The sequence below is a fragment of the Acartia tonsa genome, chromosome 5, assembly GCF_053477335.1.
Source record: "Acartia tonsa isolate MP-2025a chromosome 5, ASM5347733v1, whole genome shotgun sequence".
Classification (NCBI taxonomy): Eukaryota; Metazoa; Arthropoda; class Copepoda; order Calanoida; family Acartiidae; genus Acartia; species Acartia tonsa.
Genome location: NC_137264.1, coordinates 27857851 through 27872265, shown reverse-complemented (window position 1 = coordinate 27872265; position 14415 = coordinate 27857851). Strand labels below are relative to the sequence as shown.

At 30.2% G+C, this 14415-nt stretch overlaps 1 protein-coding gene across 1 annotated transcript; it reads right to left on the bottom strand.

The window, feature by feature from the left end:
• Nucleotides 1–5989: 5989 nt before the first annotated feature.
• LOC145319180 (uncharacterized) lies at nucleotides 5990–12083 on the bottom strand. The gene is made up of 5 exons (XM_080161094.1): nucleotides 12030–12083; nucleotides 10607–10667; nucleotides 10237–10298; nucleotides 9661–9747; nucleotides 5990–7631 (listed from the first exon to the last, which is right to left on the bottom strand). Exons 1-5 carry the CDS (start codon nucleotides 12062–12064, stop codon nucleotides 7529–7531), a joined length of 348 nt encoding a protein of 115 aa, XP_080017220.1. The 5' UTR covers nucleotides 12065–12083; the 3' UTR covers nucleotides 5990–7528.
• Nucleotides 12084–14415: the final 2332 nt, after the last annotated feature.

Sequence of the window (14415 nt, the reverse complement as noted above, 5' to 3'; positions counted from 1 at the left end):
CGCTCGATAATTACCATGGCATGTCAATCAAATATTCAGATTCAACTTTTATATGGTGTAAAATTTATAGTAAACATAGGTAAGTGGACTAGATGCGAAGCATTTCTGTAAAAGTCTTATTCGTACGTTCAAAGAATTTTAAAATTTGGGGATCGCATCTCCATTTCCTATATCTGTTTGTAGCGAAGATACCAAATAATTCACTTTGTCTGTCCGCCAGTCAATCCAACGTTACACTATAGGGGAAATGTAATTATCTCAGCTGGAATTTTCATTGACGATTCCTATGGCATTAGACCATCTGTCTATCTGTCATTATTCAAAAGATATAAACCTTATTTTATAAAGGTTTCGTGATTTTCTTTGAGTTTTGGCATGATTTTTGAAGTGCTTCGTTTATTATGGATGTTATCCATCTTGTTTTAATTGTAATTTTAAGATGCAAGTTTAAATTATGATAAAATTGATATACCGATTTCATCATGCCTAAATTTTGTTCAGAGCTATATTAGCTTCAGTAGAACGTGAGAACGGACACACACTAAATGTATAAAAGGTTGACATGTAACAAGAATGTAGAAGAAAAATGATAAACATGTTTAGTTTAAACTCCACAGGGACACATTACCCAGGGATCTAAAGGGATAAGACAATTGGCGATAAATAGGTGTACATCCTCAGTGATTATACAAAAAAATCCTTCTGTAGATTACAATTAGTGGTTGAAACGTTTAAACGCTCAACTAAATAAATCAACCAATCAAAATTGAATAAAAGTCCCCAAAGTTGTTAAGGAAACCAATAAGAAAACGTTATTATAAAACTTTGGGGACTAGTGTGATAGACAGCCCATTGTCCCCTCTCCCTCTGCACATTACCAGAGGCGAGGAATAGAGATGTTGCATCCGAAAAATTTTTTCGTTGTCTCCAAATGTTCCATATATAAGAATAAGAAAACATATTCTTTTATAAAAAAAATAAGATGTCTATCTGTTTGTCTGTCTGTACCGAAGGATCTTGCTGACCTCTGAACCGATATGGTTCTTCTTTACAATGTAGCTTCTTATAGATCCAGGGAAGGTTTATAACTATTTTTGGGAGGGTACTACCCACCTCAGAAGAAATATCGCCCCCAGAAAAAAGACACCCTCCTCCCAATTTTTTTTACTTTTTCCAAGGCTGAAGCCGACAGAACTATCTATAATACAAAGTAGAATGATGTCTGTCTGTCTGTCTGTCTGTCCGTCTGTCCGTCCCTTAAGATCTTGGTAACCACTGAACCGATCGGATTCTACTCTTCAGGGTATATACCTATTGATCCTGTGGTGGTTTTAAGCTATTTTCTTGGGGTGTGAGACACCCCAACCTCCCCCCCCAAAAAAATTCTCCCCCCCCCTCAAAGAATTTTTTTTACATTCTTATTTTAAATCTAAAATACGAAAATTTGGTTTTATCAAACCTCTTGGGGCCCAAGTCCCTAGAAGCTAGGGGCGAAGCCGCTAGTCTATAATACAAAGTAGAACGATGTCTATCTATTTGTCTGTTTGTTTGTCTGTGTCCCAAAAATGAAAAATACCCCCCCCCCCAAAAAAAAGTTTTTCTTTTAAAACTAAAATCAAAATAGTAATTAAACCCCCCCCCAAAAAAAAAAGAAAATTACCTAGCCTCTAGGGGCTTTGCCCAAAGTGGTTTGATCAAACCAATTTTTCGTATTTTAGATTTAAAAGAAAAATTTTAAAAAAATTTCTTTGAGGGGGTATTTTTTTTTTTTGGGGGGGTGGGGTAGTCGACCCCACTATTTTAATTTTAGTTTTAAAAAGAATTTTTTTTTTTGGGGGGGGGGTATTTTTCATGTTTTGGGGGGGTTGGGGGTGTCCCACCCCCCAAGAAAATAGTTATATACCTTCCCGGGACCTATGAGAAGCTACCCTGTAAAGGAGAACCCGATCGGTTCAGCGGTTAACGAGATCCTTCGCTACAAACAAACAGACAGACAAAGAGACAAACAAACATCGTTCTACTTTGTGTTATAGATTACAATTTTTGTGTTACCATATTAAGATTTTAATTTCAGGAAGCTTCAATTAGGTGCAAGGAAAGTAGATAATGCAGATCAACTAGATAGATGCTCTGGGAGTACAACCACAGACAACCAACTATTCCATGACCCTAGTCTGGAAGTTCCAATTATGCATGGTAATGAGTTACGCCTGTTTTATGCCAAGGCATTCTCCACACTCTGACAAATCTAACAAAGCAGCAGTATAAATCATTTCTAAAACATCTTCGTTCTTCAGTTAAATAGTTATGAGAATGCGCTACAAGTTGAGCAACGATCACAGTTTTCAGCTAAGACGTACGATTAAGAAGGTTAAATCTCTTATCGCTATGTTTACCTTTTTATTTTAATCAGCTTCGCTAGTTTTGAGCATAATCGCCTTTGTTTTTTTCATTATAACATCACGTCATAGTATTACATAGTAATATGACGTACATAATAAGAAAACAATTATTATAAGCATACTGTATTTAGGCAGCTTTTACATAAATTAAAATATCATTATTAATTATTATTATACCTTGTACTCATTTAACAAGTATAACAACATCCATAATAAGTATAATAACCATTTTTAGTCATGGTTTTATCACTACTCGTAAAGCTTTTAGTTCGAAAATTAATATATTCTGTTTTGCTTTTTAGAGAAGTTTTAAATTTTTTTGGCAATGCAGATTTTTCTACAGTAGCATATCTTTTGTGGTAGGAAAATAACATACCAAAGCCAATAAATTTTAAAAGCAATTGTAAAGGATTGGCACAGTTTCGGTTAAATCTTCATTATGTTTAAATTTATTACTGCAGATTTTACTTTTTTACCAAATATTTTTTAAAAATCTTATTTTTCTTAGAAAAATGATTAAATCAGTTGCGTGCACAGGGTTTTCGCTGCCAGCCTCAGTCAAACTAAGTATTCTAGTTCAGCCATAATAAGCCAAGTGACTTTTTATCCGATATAATAAGTGGCAACCACAACTAACTGCAAGAGTTCGAGAAAGTAAGGTATCAAGAAGGATGAACCAGTCTCTGTCTCAGCTTTAGCTATAAAACTGTAATTCAGCAACCAGATCAACCTCACTAAGCGCAAGCCAACATCAGCTGCGGCCGCTGCACGTCACGACTGATGGGTTATTGAATAGATTTATAGTATAGAAGTATAATAGGGTGGGTCAATTTTGGACATTTTTTTTCTGAGACCAAAGCGGGGATCTGCAAATGATTTTAAAGAGTATAATACACCTTTGGATGATTTTAAATTTATCCTAAGTTTTAAAACCACTGACGACCAGACATTTAATTGTATAGCTATTTGAAAATGGGTGTCAAAAATTGAATGAATCAGAATTTTGGCTACATGGTGCTCCCCAGGAAAGGCATTGAGGAGTAGAATCAGGAACTTTTGAATGATTCAAAAAGTCTCGTTCCTAGCATGAGAAAATCTCAAAAAACCTCTACAAATTGGACAATTGTTAATAAACCTTACAAAATGGTGTTTTTTTAGTCGTTTCTAAGGCTAGGAACAAGATATTTTGAAACAGACAAAAGTTCCTGATTCTACTCCTCAAGGCCTTTCCTGGGAGAACACTGAAGTCATAGTTCTGATTCAATATTTTTTTTACTGTCATTTACAAATAGCTATACAATTGCATGTCTGGTCGTTGGTGAAAGGTTGGTAATAAAGGGTAAGGAAGCGAAATATGACTTTGACTGACTTATAGTCGGAAATTCATTATCAAACTGGGGAAATGCACAAAAATATTTAGCCTTCTAGCACTAATAAGAACTGAGATAATAATGGAGAGGACTTGAATGTTGTCTTTGCATATTTTTTTATTGAAATACATTTTTAAGTTGTCGCATTCTAAAACTCAATTTTCAATCTTTTTTGGTCAGAAATGTAATTTTAGTTAGTTTTATCTGTTGCACATCCCCTCTTTGTCTAATTCCGACATGAACCCGCCCTAATGTATAACCAGGCAACTACCTGGATCCCCCTGTTAAGGACCTTTTTCGTCTGCAAGCAAATTACTTTCTGCTCTATTGTAGCGACTTGGCTGTGTTAATATTCCCGACGGTTTTCGTTGATATTCAAAGACCTAATTGAATGTTGGCCAAGGGTCCTAGGGAAGAGGACATACATTAAAAGGGGCTTCGTAGCTCATTGGTAACGCACTGAGTTACGGTGGTGAGAGTTCGAGTTCAAGTCCGCATGTGGAAACTCGAATCTCTCAGTTGCAATTCATTCACGCAACTTCCCCTTGGTTGTGTGAGAAGGGTGACAATTGGGTAGTTTGGATACCCAATGGTCTTGTACATAATATCAGTGCAACCCTTACCCAAGCTCCTCTTTGGAGAGCGTAATACATTACGATAACTTAATTTGGACCACCTGCCATACTCGGCGAAGGTGAGGTAATAAAGAGTAGGTCCCTTGAGACAGCGGGTCAAGTACTTGTACTTGAGTAGACCTTGAACTGGCCCTGGTGCTAGCATACAAAAGTGTCTCGTAATACTCCATGACTACTTAGATCCAAACATTAAGAAAACTATGGCTACACACACAAGAGGACATACAGTTATTTAACCTCTCCCCCCTCTATTGTTTTTTTTCTACTCTGATGGTTATTGTACCTTTGACTTTCAATCATGAGTTGATTTTTCCTTAAATAATTTATTTACTAAGTATATTTGCGATAACTTTTATTTAATGAAATCTTCCAATTTTTAACATGTACAAAACGGCCTGCTTAATTGCTTCAAGATCCATGTCAGATCTATATAGGAAATAAATGTCTATAAACGAGCTCAAGTTTTCCAAGGAATATTTGTTTAAAACTCATAGTGCTCCAATAATCCATAATAAACTCTCATTGCCCAGAACGATAAGACCCATTATTTTACTTTATTAAAAATAAATTCCTTTTTTTAATTTCATGTTGCTATTTACCTTATATCAATGTATTTAATTTCTAATCATAAAAAAGAAAATTTAGATTTATAATATAATAAATTTAAGAAAACTCTATTTTAAAAGAATTCGATTGTGGCGACACTTTGTGTGTTCAAATATTAAACTAAAATTGTAATCATCATCATTAACCCTTTGGTGATGGTAATGTAAAGAAAAAAATATAATTTAAAAAATCTTTTTAAAATCATTTTGATTATTAAATATTTACTTTTTTTTAGATAGTAATGCCGGGTGAGGAAAATGGATTTATTGAGAAATAGATATGCATATAGAAAACTAGCCAATAGGGAGATAATTATATCGAGCCAACTCTAGTATCTTATATATGCTATGGTTATTTAAAGAATTCATATTATTCTAATGATTATGCTTAAACATACTTAAAAATAAAAAGAACTATTAAGTGTAGAGTAGAAACAATATAATTAATACGTGTCGGTTGTTAAAATGATTAAAATGTAAATTTGGCATAGACTTTGAAGAACTACTCAATATTAAACTATTATTAAATGCGAATCTTTTTAACCATTCAGTTACGGCCCATCCGTCGAATATCTCTGATCGTTATGATTTAATTGTCATGTTGATTCCTGTAAAAGTTTGGGACAATTTAAAAAGCAGTGTAAAAAAACATACCACCATTTCAAAAATGTTGATTTTTAAACTTTTTAGACCTCAATATCTTAAATGAAATGGTTATTTTTTTTATGTCGATTCCCACGTTTTTGGGTAAAACTTCTAAACGGAAGCAAGTAATTGAGAAATTCTATATGAAGCAGCCTATAGTTCCTAATAAAAAATGACGTCATACAATGCAAATGACCAGTAATAATTTTTACTAGTGGTCAATTACAATGTATAATGGCCTATCATTAGTCGTTGGTATTGCATGACGTCATTTTTTAGTAGGCACTGTATGTTGTCATCCTTGTTTTGACTACAATTAGTTTTGTGATTAATTAACCCAAAAATGTCAAATTTATTAGTTTTTCTTCAACAATTACATACACAATAAAACACACAATTTTATTCTTTCCATATCGATAACTGTCACTTAATACTTCAGGTTTATATCATTTATAATCTTAATAATAATAAAATTATAGAAATATTTTAAATATATAATTTGTATCTGCTATGATTCTAAAAACTTGTTACTTCAGTATAAGAAACTTTTATAATCACTACATATATGAGTTACTTTTCCCTCAAGTTTAAGAAATTTTTTGTATGGTTTTATATAAAATTATTAATTGATGTTTTCATATAACCTGTTTGTTTCATTTACGTGTCTGTGGACATTCTCTGTACCAAAATTCTTAAATATTGATTTATTTATCTTTTTAGTCTATCTAAAATCTTATTTAGAATTGATATAAAAGTTTAAAATACTGGAATTTTAAACATTGTAAGAAAAACATTTAAGATAGTTTTAAAATACATTTGCAAGTGAAATTTTATTGATATTTTAAGTAAACCTTATTAAACATTTATATAAAATTATAGTTCATGTATATCAAAAGCATGATATTAATTTTATTTTTATATCAAACTAAAAAAATATTAATTTCACAAAAAATTGAATATATCTATGTCTAATTTTAATGATTGTTTTAAAGTTTTTCGATGATTGTGCTTTTTAAATATAAATTTTTAAAGTTTAGTTTTAATTCTCAATGTTTTATAAATAGAAGTGTTTATTTTATTTTATATAATTGAACTTAATTTTAATTAAGTATAACTTGACATGAATTTGCATTATAATTATGGAGACTGTATTTCTACAATTATATTTAAAATTTTATATTTTCTGAGACGGATCTACCCAGATTCTAATCGTGTTATGTTTCTCGTTTACTACCTTTTTGGGGATGATTTCAACGAAAATGAATATTCACACAATCATTGTATGATTAGAATCGAATGAACGTCCTTATACCTGGAAATATACGACAAGGAATTTAAGAATTAAAAAGAAAAGGCTTTTGTTAATAAAAAGAATATTTTTAAAACTTTAATAATTGCTGCTCTACAAGTTGTTTAGTTGGTCCGTTTGTTGCTTAGAAAAGTTCACACTTTAGCGGTAAGTGAATCAAGAATTCATAAAAAAGAAGAAAAACTAATTAAAGAGCTTGGCTGTATTCTTATTACGGCTGTATTCGTTCTTTTTAAATGTTTCACGGATTTTTTTAATCAAAAGCCCCATCCTTTTTATCTAATAGTTGTTACAGAAAGCTTTATGATTAAATATAAAAGTGGAACATGTACCAAATATATATTGTCATACAAAAAAAGGGAAATTATCTCATATATATAAACATCCATTTTGCTTTTTTATGATATGATATGTATAGAAAATTTAGAATAGGTAATTCAGATACTATGAAAGAAATGAAGTGAGAGGGGTTTTATTATAATCATACTAAAATGCCTCCGAGTTCAGTTTAATCTCATCTCAAATGAAAGTAAAGAACTATTTCAGTTTTGTATAACTATGTTTAAACGTGAAAAGCCAGTTGTTTAGAATATCTTTGTGCTTGATTGATATGCTGGTTGTCTGTTGGTTGGTTAGATCTGGTGCTACGCAGGAACAGGAAAGGCCTGAAATATAAAGAGTAAGCTATAAAAATTGGAAAGAATTTTAATGAATATAATAGATTTGAAATCTGCATAAAATTTTAAGGAATTTTTATAAAATTCGTTTTTTGTATAATTCTTTATATTAATTTTGACATCTGTGATTGGTGGATTGAAAACAATCTGCGCCCTGATTGGAGAAGCTTAAGTGACGTACATCATTCAACCAATTAGAGCGTAGGTAGTTTCCAATCCACCTATCCTATTGGTCAAAATTTATTAACTTAAATTGGATTTGCGCTTTTAAATAATGAATTATATAAAAAACGAATTTTATAAAAAATCCTTAAAATTTTATGCAGATTTCAAATCTATTATATTCATTAAAATTCTTTCCAATTTTTATAGCTTAATAAAGAGTATTAAATCAAAGATCTGAAAAGTTTTAGGGGTGTTTAATTTAAAATTATCCTTAGTATTAAAGACTGAAGAAACTTTCTATATTTTGTTGGGATTTTAAACTTTAATTGCAAGGTACAAAAGTCAGGGCTTGCCAATCAAAATCAGTTTTGATTTACAATTTTTTCTGACTGAATGAATTACCATAATACAAACAGGTTTACACCTCAGGCTTGTTTGATACTAGTAATTTTTTTTATATATATTCAGTCTGAAAACGTTACAGGCATACATCCAGTCATGTATACAGAGTTGTAATAAAGAAGCTCTTTAAAGTGCCTGTAAACATTTTGACACACTAATTAAAATGTATATTGGACAATTAGAATGTATACCGGCCTGCCATAGGTAATTTAGTCCGTGTATTAACCTATTGCTGGTCATTTGTTTTGTATGGCATCATTTTTTGTAGTTAATTAAAAAGTAAGAATCAAATGCTTTACTAATATCAAACTACTTAAAACTATCACTTTTTCTAAACATACATTTTTCTGTAATGTTAAATTTAAAAATGCATTAAATTAAAATACAGAGAAAGAGCAGTATAAGAAAAATTACTGTTCTTTAAGTACAAATGCTGTCTATACTCTATAATATTATGAAAAAAAATGTTCTTGCAAGTATCTTAGTAAAAATGAGTTTTCATTGATATTCATTTTTTTACATTATCAAGAAATAAAAAATGGAAATAATTTTTTGACTGAAAAATTTAATATAATCAAATTTAATTTAAAAATTAAACGTCAAGCAATTGACGTTTTAAGTAGAAGGCTTAATCTTTCAAAGCGACGCTGAGTAAATCAAACATCCGGACAAACGAACATAACCAATAATAGAGCAACAACAAAAAGTATTTTTTTACAATTTTGATGTAAATATGTTGCAAAAATTCTAGATTAGTTATATCCGTTATATATGGACAAAACATTCTCCTAACATAGAAAAGCATTGCATGCATAGTAATATTAAGATTAATATTTAAAATTGTGCGTGGTTTTAATTTAATAGCGAAATAATATTATTTTATTAATTCATGTGTTTTTATTGAAATAATAAATTTGCATGGGATTATATAAGTGATATGCTAATGGAATATAAATTTATGCTTCATCCAAATCATATACTGATCTGAGTAAAAAGTGCCTACCCATGCGGGGTCCTAATCATGCAGGGCGCTTCCTAGCTCATCCCTAAACTAACGTAAAAATTTCTCAAAAATGCATTTTAATTAAATTTCTGTTGAAATCAAATTAAGAATTATTTAAAATTTCATTGTCTCAACCATGTATACCTAAATTTAATTATACTTATTATTTATATTATGTATATTATTTTAGTTTTACTTTTATTCAAATAAAATAAAACCAACATTAAACAAGGATATCGACATTCTTGAAGGTATAGCTGATAGGAAAAAATTCTGAATGGATAAAAAGCGCAAGAAAGTGTCAAGTGTGACGTCTTAAAAATAAGTCTAAAATGGAGGGATGAGAAAGAAGTAGGAAAGGAAACCCCTAAAAACGAGATGGATTTAGAAGTGTTTTTATGACGTCACACATTACACTTTTCAGCGCTTCAAAGGATAAGTACTAACTGTTCGCCTAGAGTGCGTCCACGCTTGATAACCCCCTCGGGACCTCGGCTTTGGCTGTCTTGTTGCGCCATTTCTCTTGAGAGGTATCTAATAATAGATAGATAGATAAGTAAATAAATTGTTAGATGCTTAATTTGTTGTTGGTCTAAAACTAAAACCAACAACGTTCAACCTTCAAACCAAAGGCCATATCATTTCAACAACTAGGCCCCTTGTTATCTATGCTATGCTTATTGACAACGTAATAGTTTGTGCCTATTTATTTACCTAGGTATTCCTTGTAATCTTACCTTTATTGTCATAAAAATCACTATACCAACCAAAACTAAATTTTGTTTAGTTATCAGTATCTTTTAATTAGTAAATTGTTATATGTCAATGATATATTACCAAAATGACCATTAAATGTCATAATATCGACATACACTAATGAAATATCAACATGATAGTGATACTACTAGAATTCAGTTGAACCAAATACTTAACCAGAGTTACTTAAGTAAGTATATAATGGACACTTTTTTTGTGTGTGTGTGCGTGAAGAAGTGTGTGTGTGAGTGTATGTGTGTAACGTACCTGGCATAACACGATGCAGGGAAAAGACGACATATAGAGTAGGTAGCCACATTTGGATAATCCTAAACAAAAACAAATATAGTAGAATCAAGTAGATAAATACTTTTCAATACACCAATAAACAATCCCATCCCCGGGCCTTTAAACTTTAAAACCCCTCATTGTAGTTTCATCAAAATTTTAAAAATATTGTTGACTTTCCCCATCAAAACTTTAAAACTCTTTATTTTACCCCCCTCAAAAAAGCTTGGACATCTTGTTGCCTTCCCCCTTGTTTTTCTTTTTTTATGCGATTGTATACGGTTTACTTGAACATTACGGACCTACAGACGGTAATGGATAACTTGTAGAATAGCTTTGAAATACATACCTCTAAATCTATTGGCATCTGTTGAAAAGCGTTTACTTTCTCAACGTATATACACAGACAGCTAAATAAGAAAAACAAATTGTAGAGTGGGTACGCCTATATCTGCGGAGTCCTAACCCTGATAATATAACCAAACCTAACCTAACCCAAAAAAGAAAAATCTACACACAAAAAAAACCCTTATTTTGAATTTATTATTTGTGCTCGACTAGCACTTTCAGGGTTATTTTTTCTGTATTATATGTAGTACTAGAAAACATCTACTGTGAAAATACGACGAAACGCCCCATAAGAGTCGTTTTCACAAAAGGGACTATGCCCCATATTTCTATACTTAAATCAGAAATAAATATTTTACATTCCTATTGTATTACGTCATAATCATTGAATCAAGTGGTACAGGCATATGTTAATGACAGATAAATTTTATCCAATCTTTTCATTTACGCATGTTCTATCTAACCATTGAAAGTCATGCAATTAAAGTGTTGGTTGACTTAAAAAAGAATCAACTTGATAACAATATTTTCAGCATTATGAAAATTCGAACTTTAACAATTTTTAGTTGGGTTAGGATTAATTAATTTCATTACAGTGACTGTCCTATCCTTTTATCCCTGAGAAAATCTGATTTTATAACAAAATTAAGTAGGAAATTAATAAAACAATAGAAAAATAAATAAATGAAAGAAAAACCTAATTTAATATAGAATTAATACCATTGATCTATAAAGATATTTGTATAATAACTTCTTTTTATCCGCGTGACTGTCTGTCAGTCCTGCCTTCTGTCTGTCAGTCCTGCCTTCTGTCTGTCAGTCCTGCCTTCTGTCTGTCACAGGAAAGTTGCTCTTTGTACAGTTCTCTCTCCCATGTAAATACACAGAGGGAGGGAGGGGACATTGGATTGTAAATTGAACTGGTAGCCAAAGTTTGTAAACACGTTCTCTCTCTTGATGGATTGAAATCAATAGGTACTTTCCTTAGATCTTGATAGATTGGTTGAAACTTTTCAACCATTCATTTTAATCTAAATAAAGTATGACAATATTTCTCTTTTTTCTTAAAAGTACTGTATTACAATTAACTATTCGTTTCAACTAAAATATTGTCAGGTTATTATTTCTCCGCTACTTATGAACAGAAATATCCCTGTTTTTAATAAATTCTTGAGAATCAGATTTATATAATGGAAATAAATAATAATAAAAAGATAAAACAAAATGATCAATCCAAATATAATTATTCTACAGACGAAAACAATGACAATAAAAAAATGGAAAATCCAATGAAGAAAATCTAATTTGTTAAAGTTTACACCAGTAAAAAAAATAACAATGTTTGTACAATCTTAGTTATTGTTGATCAGACTGACAAATAAGCTTATTAGAGTAGCATAGAAATTAAAACTAAAATATGATACCTTGCCAAAGTTAGAATTAAGATAGAAGGTCTCATTATCAATTTAGTCTGAAATAAAAATATATTTTTTATATTCAAAGAATCTTCTCTGAAAAGTTTGTGAAGGAAATGTAGAACAGGGAAATATAAAATTCCTTTGAACAATTAAAGGTGATTAGGTTAGATCCAAAATCCTGTAATCACTAAAGACGATAAAATTGTTTTCAATGTTACTTTGTCAGATGCGTAAAAATAATAATATAAGCAAATAGAATGTCTATTTTCAGTTGCATAGGCCATGTTATTATCTAGTTGGTTGTCATTTTAGTTTGCTGCTTTGTCTGTCCAGCTTAATTGAAACAAATTAAAAGGGGAGGCGAGGGGAATTTTGTTTATTTATTACTTTAGTTTAGGTTAGGTTAGATTATATTAGGTATCGGATAACTTTTAAAAACTTTCACCATGCCATATTTTCATTTTAATTTCCAAAAATAAGGAAGGGGGTGAAGTTATCAGTGCTCAAGAATGTGAAAAAGTATCTTATTATCTTTTTAAATAAAAGAATAAAAAAGTTTTCAAGAGTCGTAAATCTAATATCAAATTATACAATAAAAGCATGCCACAGTGTTTATTATTTACTATTTATAGGAACAAACTGTGGTATTCATATAGAATAGTAAAACCTTGAAGGGAGATAACATAAAAATATTTAGGTATATCTATCTCATCATAAATAGACGAGATATTTACTTATATGAAAATACGAGCACAAAAGGAAATTTATTTTTCTTCTGTTGAAGAAGGAGTTTCATTAAGCTAGGAAGGGCGGGAAGGGGGATTCATAAAAAATAATTATTATTTCCATTTTATCCCCCCCCCCCCCACCAAATTCATGGAATTAAAAAATTTTGGGTGGGGATATTGACTCCCTAAGAAATATTTTAAAGAAGTTGTATCAACTTTTTTGCTTTTTATTAAAGATAGCTAGCCGGTCCTTTCAGTAAGTAGTAGATGTAAAATTTTTCATAGAATTCAGATATGCAATCGGTTTTTTTGTAGACCTCTTATTTTTAAAGTAATTTAAGTTTTTTAAAAAAATAATTAAGTCGGTTTTAAGGTACTAAAACGCAACAAAATAAAAGAAGAAAATGGCCAGTATGAACAAAAATAGTAAGATCTTTAATTTGACACCTTACTTTTAAAATTCTGTTGAGTAATTGTTGAAAAAATCTATTTTTTTAACCTCGGTTTAATAAAAACTTTAGACCTAAATATTTTCTCAACCAGACATAAAAAACATGGGTTCATATATACCTTTAGAATCAGAAAAATATTACGAATCTATTCTAAGCAAAATTGAAAAAGTTTTATAAAACTATAATAAAAAAATAAGTTTATTTTAAGAATCATAATTTTCGGCTTTAAAGGGTTAGCTTAAACCAAACCTGAAAAAAACCTAAACAAAAGACAATGCAATGTAGCAGATATTTTTTAAACACAAGAAACAATAATGTATTTTTAACTGCATTGTTTTGAAGTTTATAAACAGACTGATGCATATTTGTTCATAATTTTTCATTCTTTACATGTTCTTTAATATCACTATATTTATTGTAGTATCTATTGTATATATTGTATGAACGTTCTCCTTTTTTTCTGGCAATTCTATAGGTTAATTTTATAGATTAAGCTTCCCGATTCGTCAATTTTTGCGATTTGTGATTGGCTAGTTTAGTAGTTACAATTCTTAAAATAACTTTTTTATTTTTTCTATTTTTTATTACAATTTTTTAAAACTTTTTCAATTTTGCTTACAATGGATTCATATTATTTTTCTCATTCTAATGGTATATATGAACCCATATTTTTTATGTCTGTATGAGAAAATATTTAGGTTTAATGTTTTGATTAAACCGAGGTTAAAAAAATAGATTTTTTCAACAATTACTCAACAGAATTTTAAAAGTAAGGTGTCAAATTAAAGATCTTACTATTTTTGTTTATACTGGCTATTTTCTTCTTTTATTTTGTTGCGTTTTAGTACCTTAAAACTGACTTAATTATTTTTTTTAAAAAACTTAAATTACTTAAAAAATAAGAGGTCTACAAAAAAACCGATTGCATATCTGAATTCTATGAAAAATTTTACATCTACTACTTACTGAAAGGACCGGCTAGCTATCTTAAATAAAAAGCAAAAAAGTTGATACAACTTCTTTACAATTTTTGAATCGTTACATTACCCTTTTATCCCACCTATTGGACGCCCTTAGAATATGTTTTTGAAATTAATAACTAAAAAGATTGATACATAATACAAAAGAAAAATGTTTTGTTAAAGTCCAAAATACATTAAATTATCTATAATACAAAGTAGAACGATGTCTGTCTGTCCGTCTGTCCGTCTG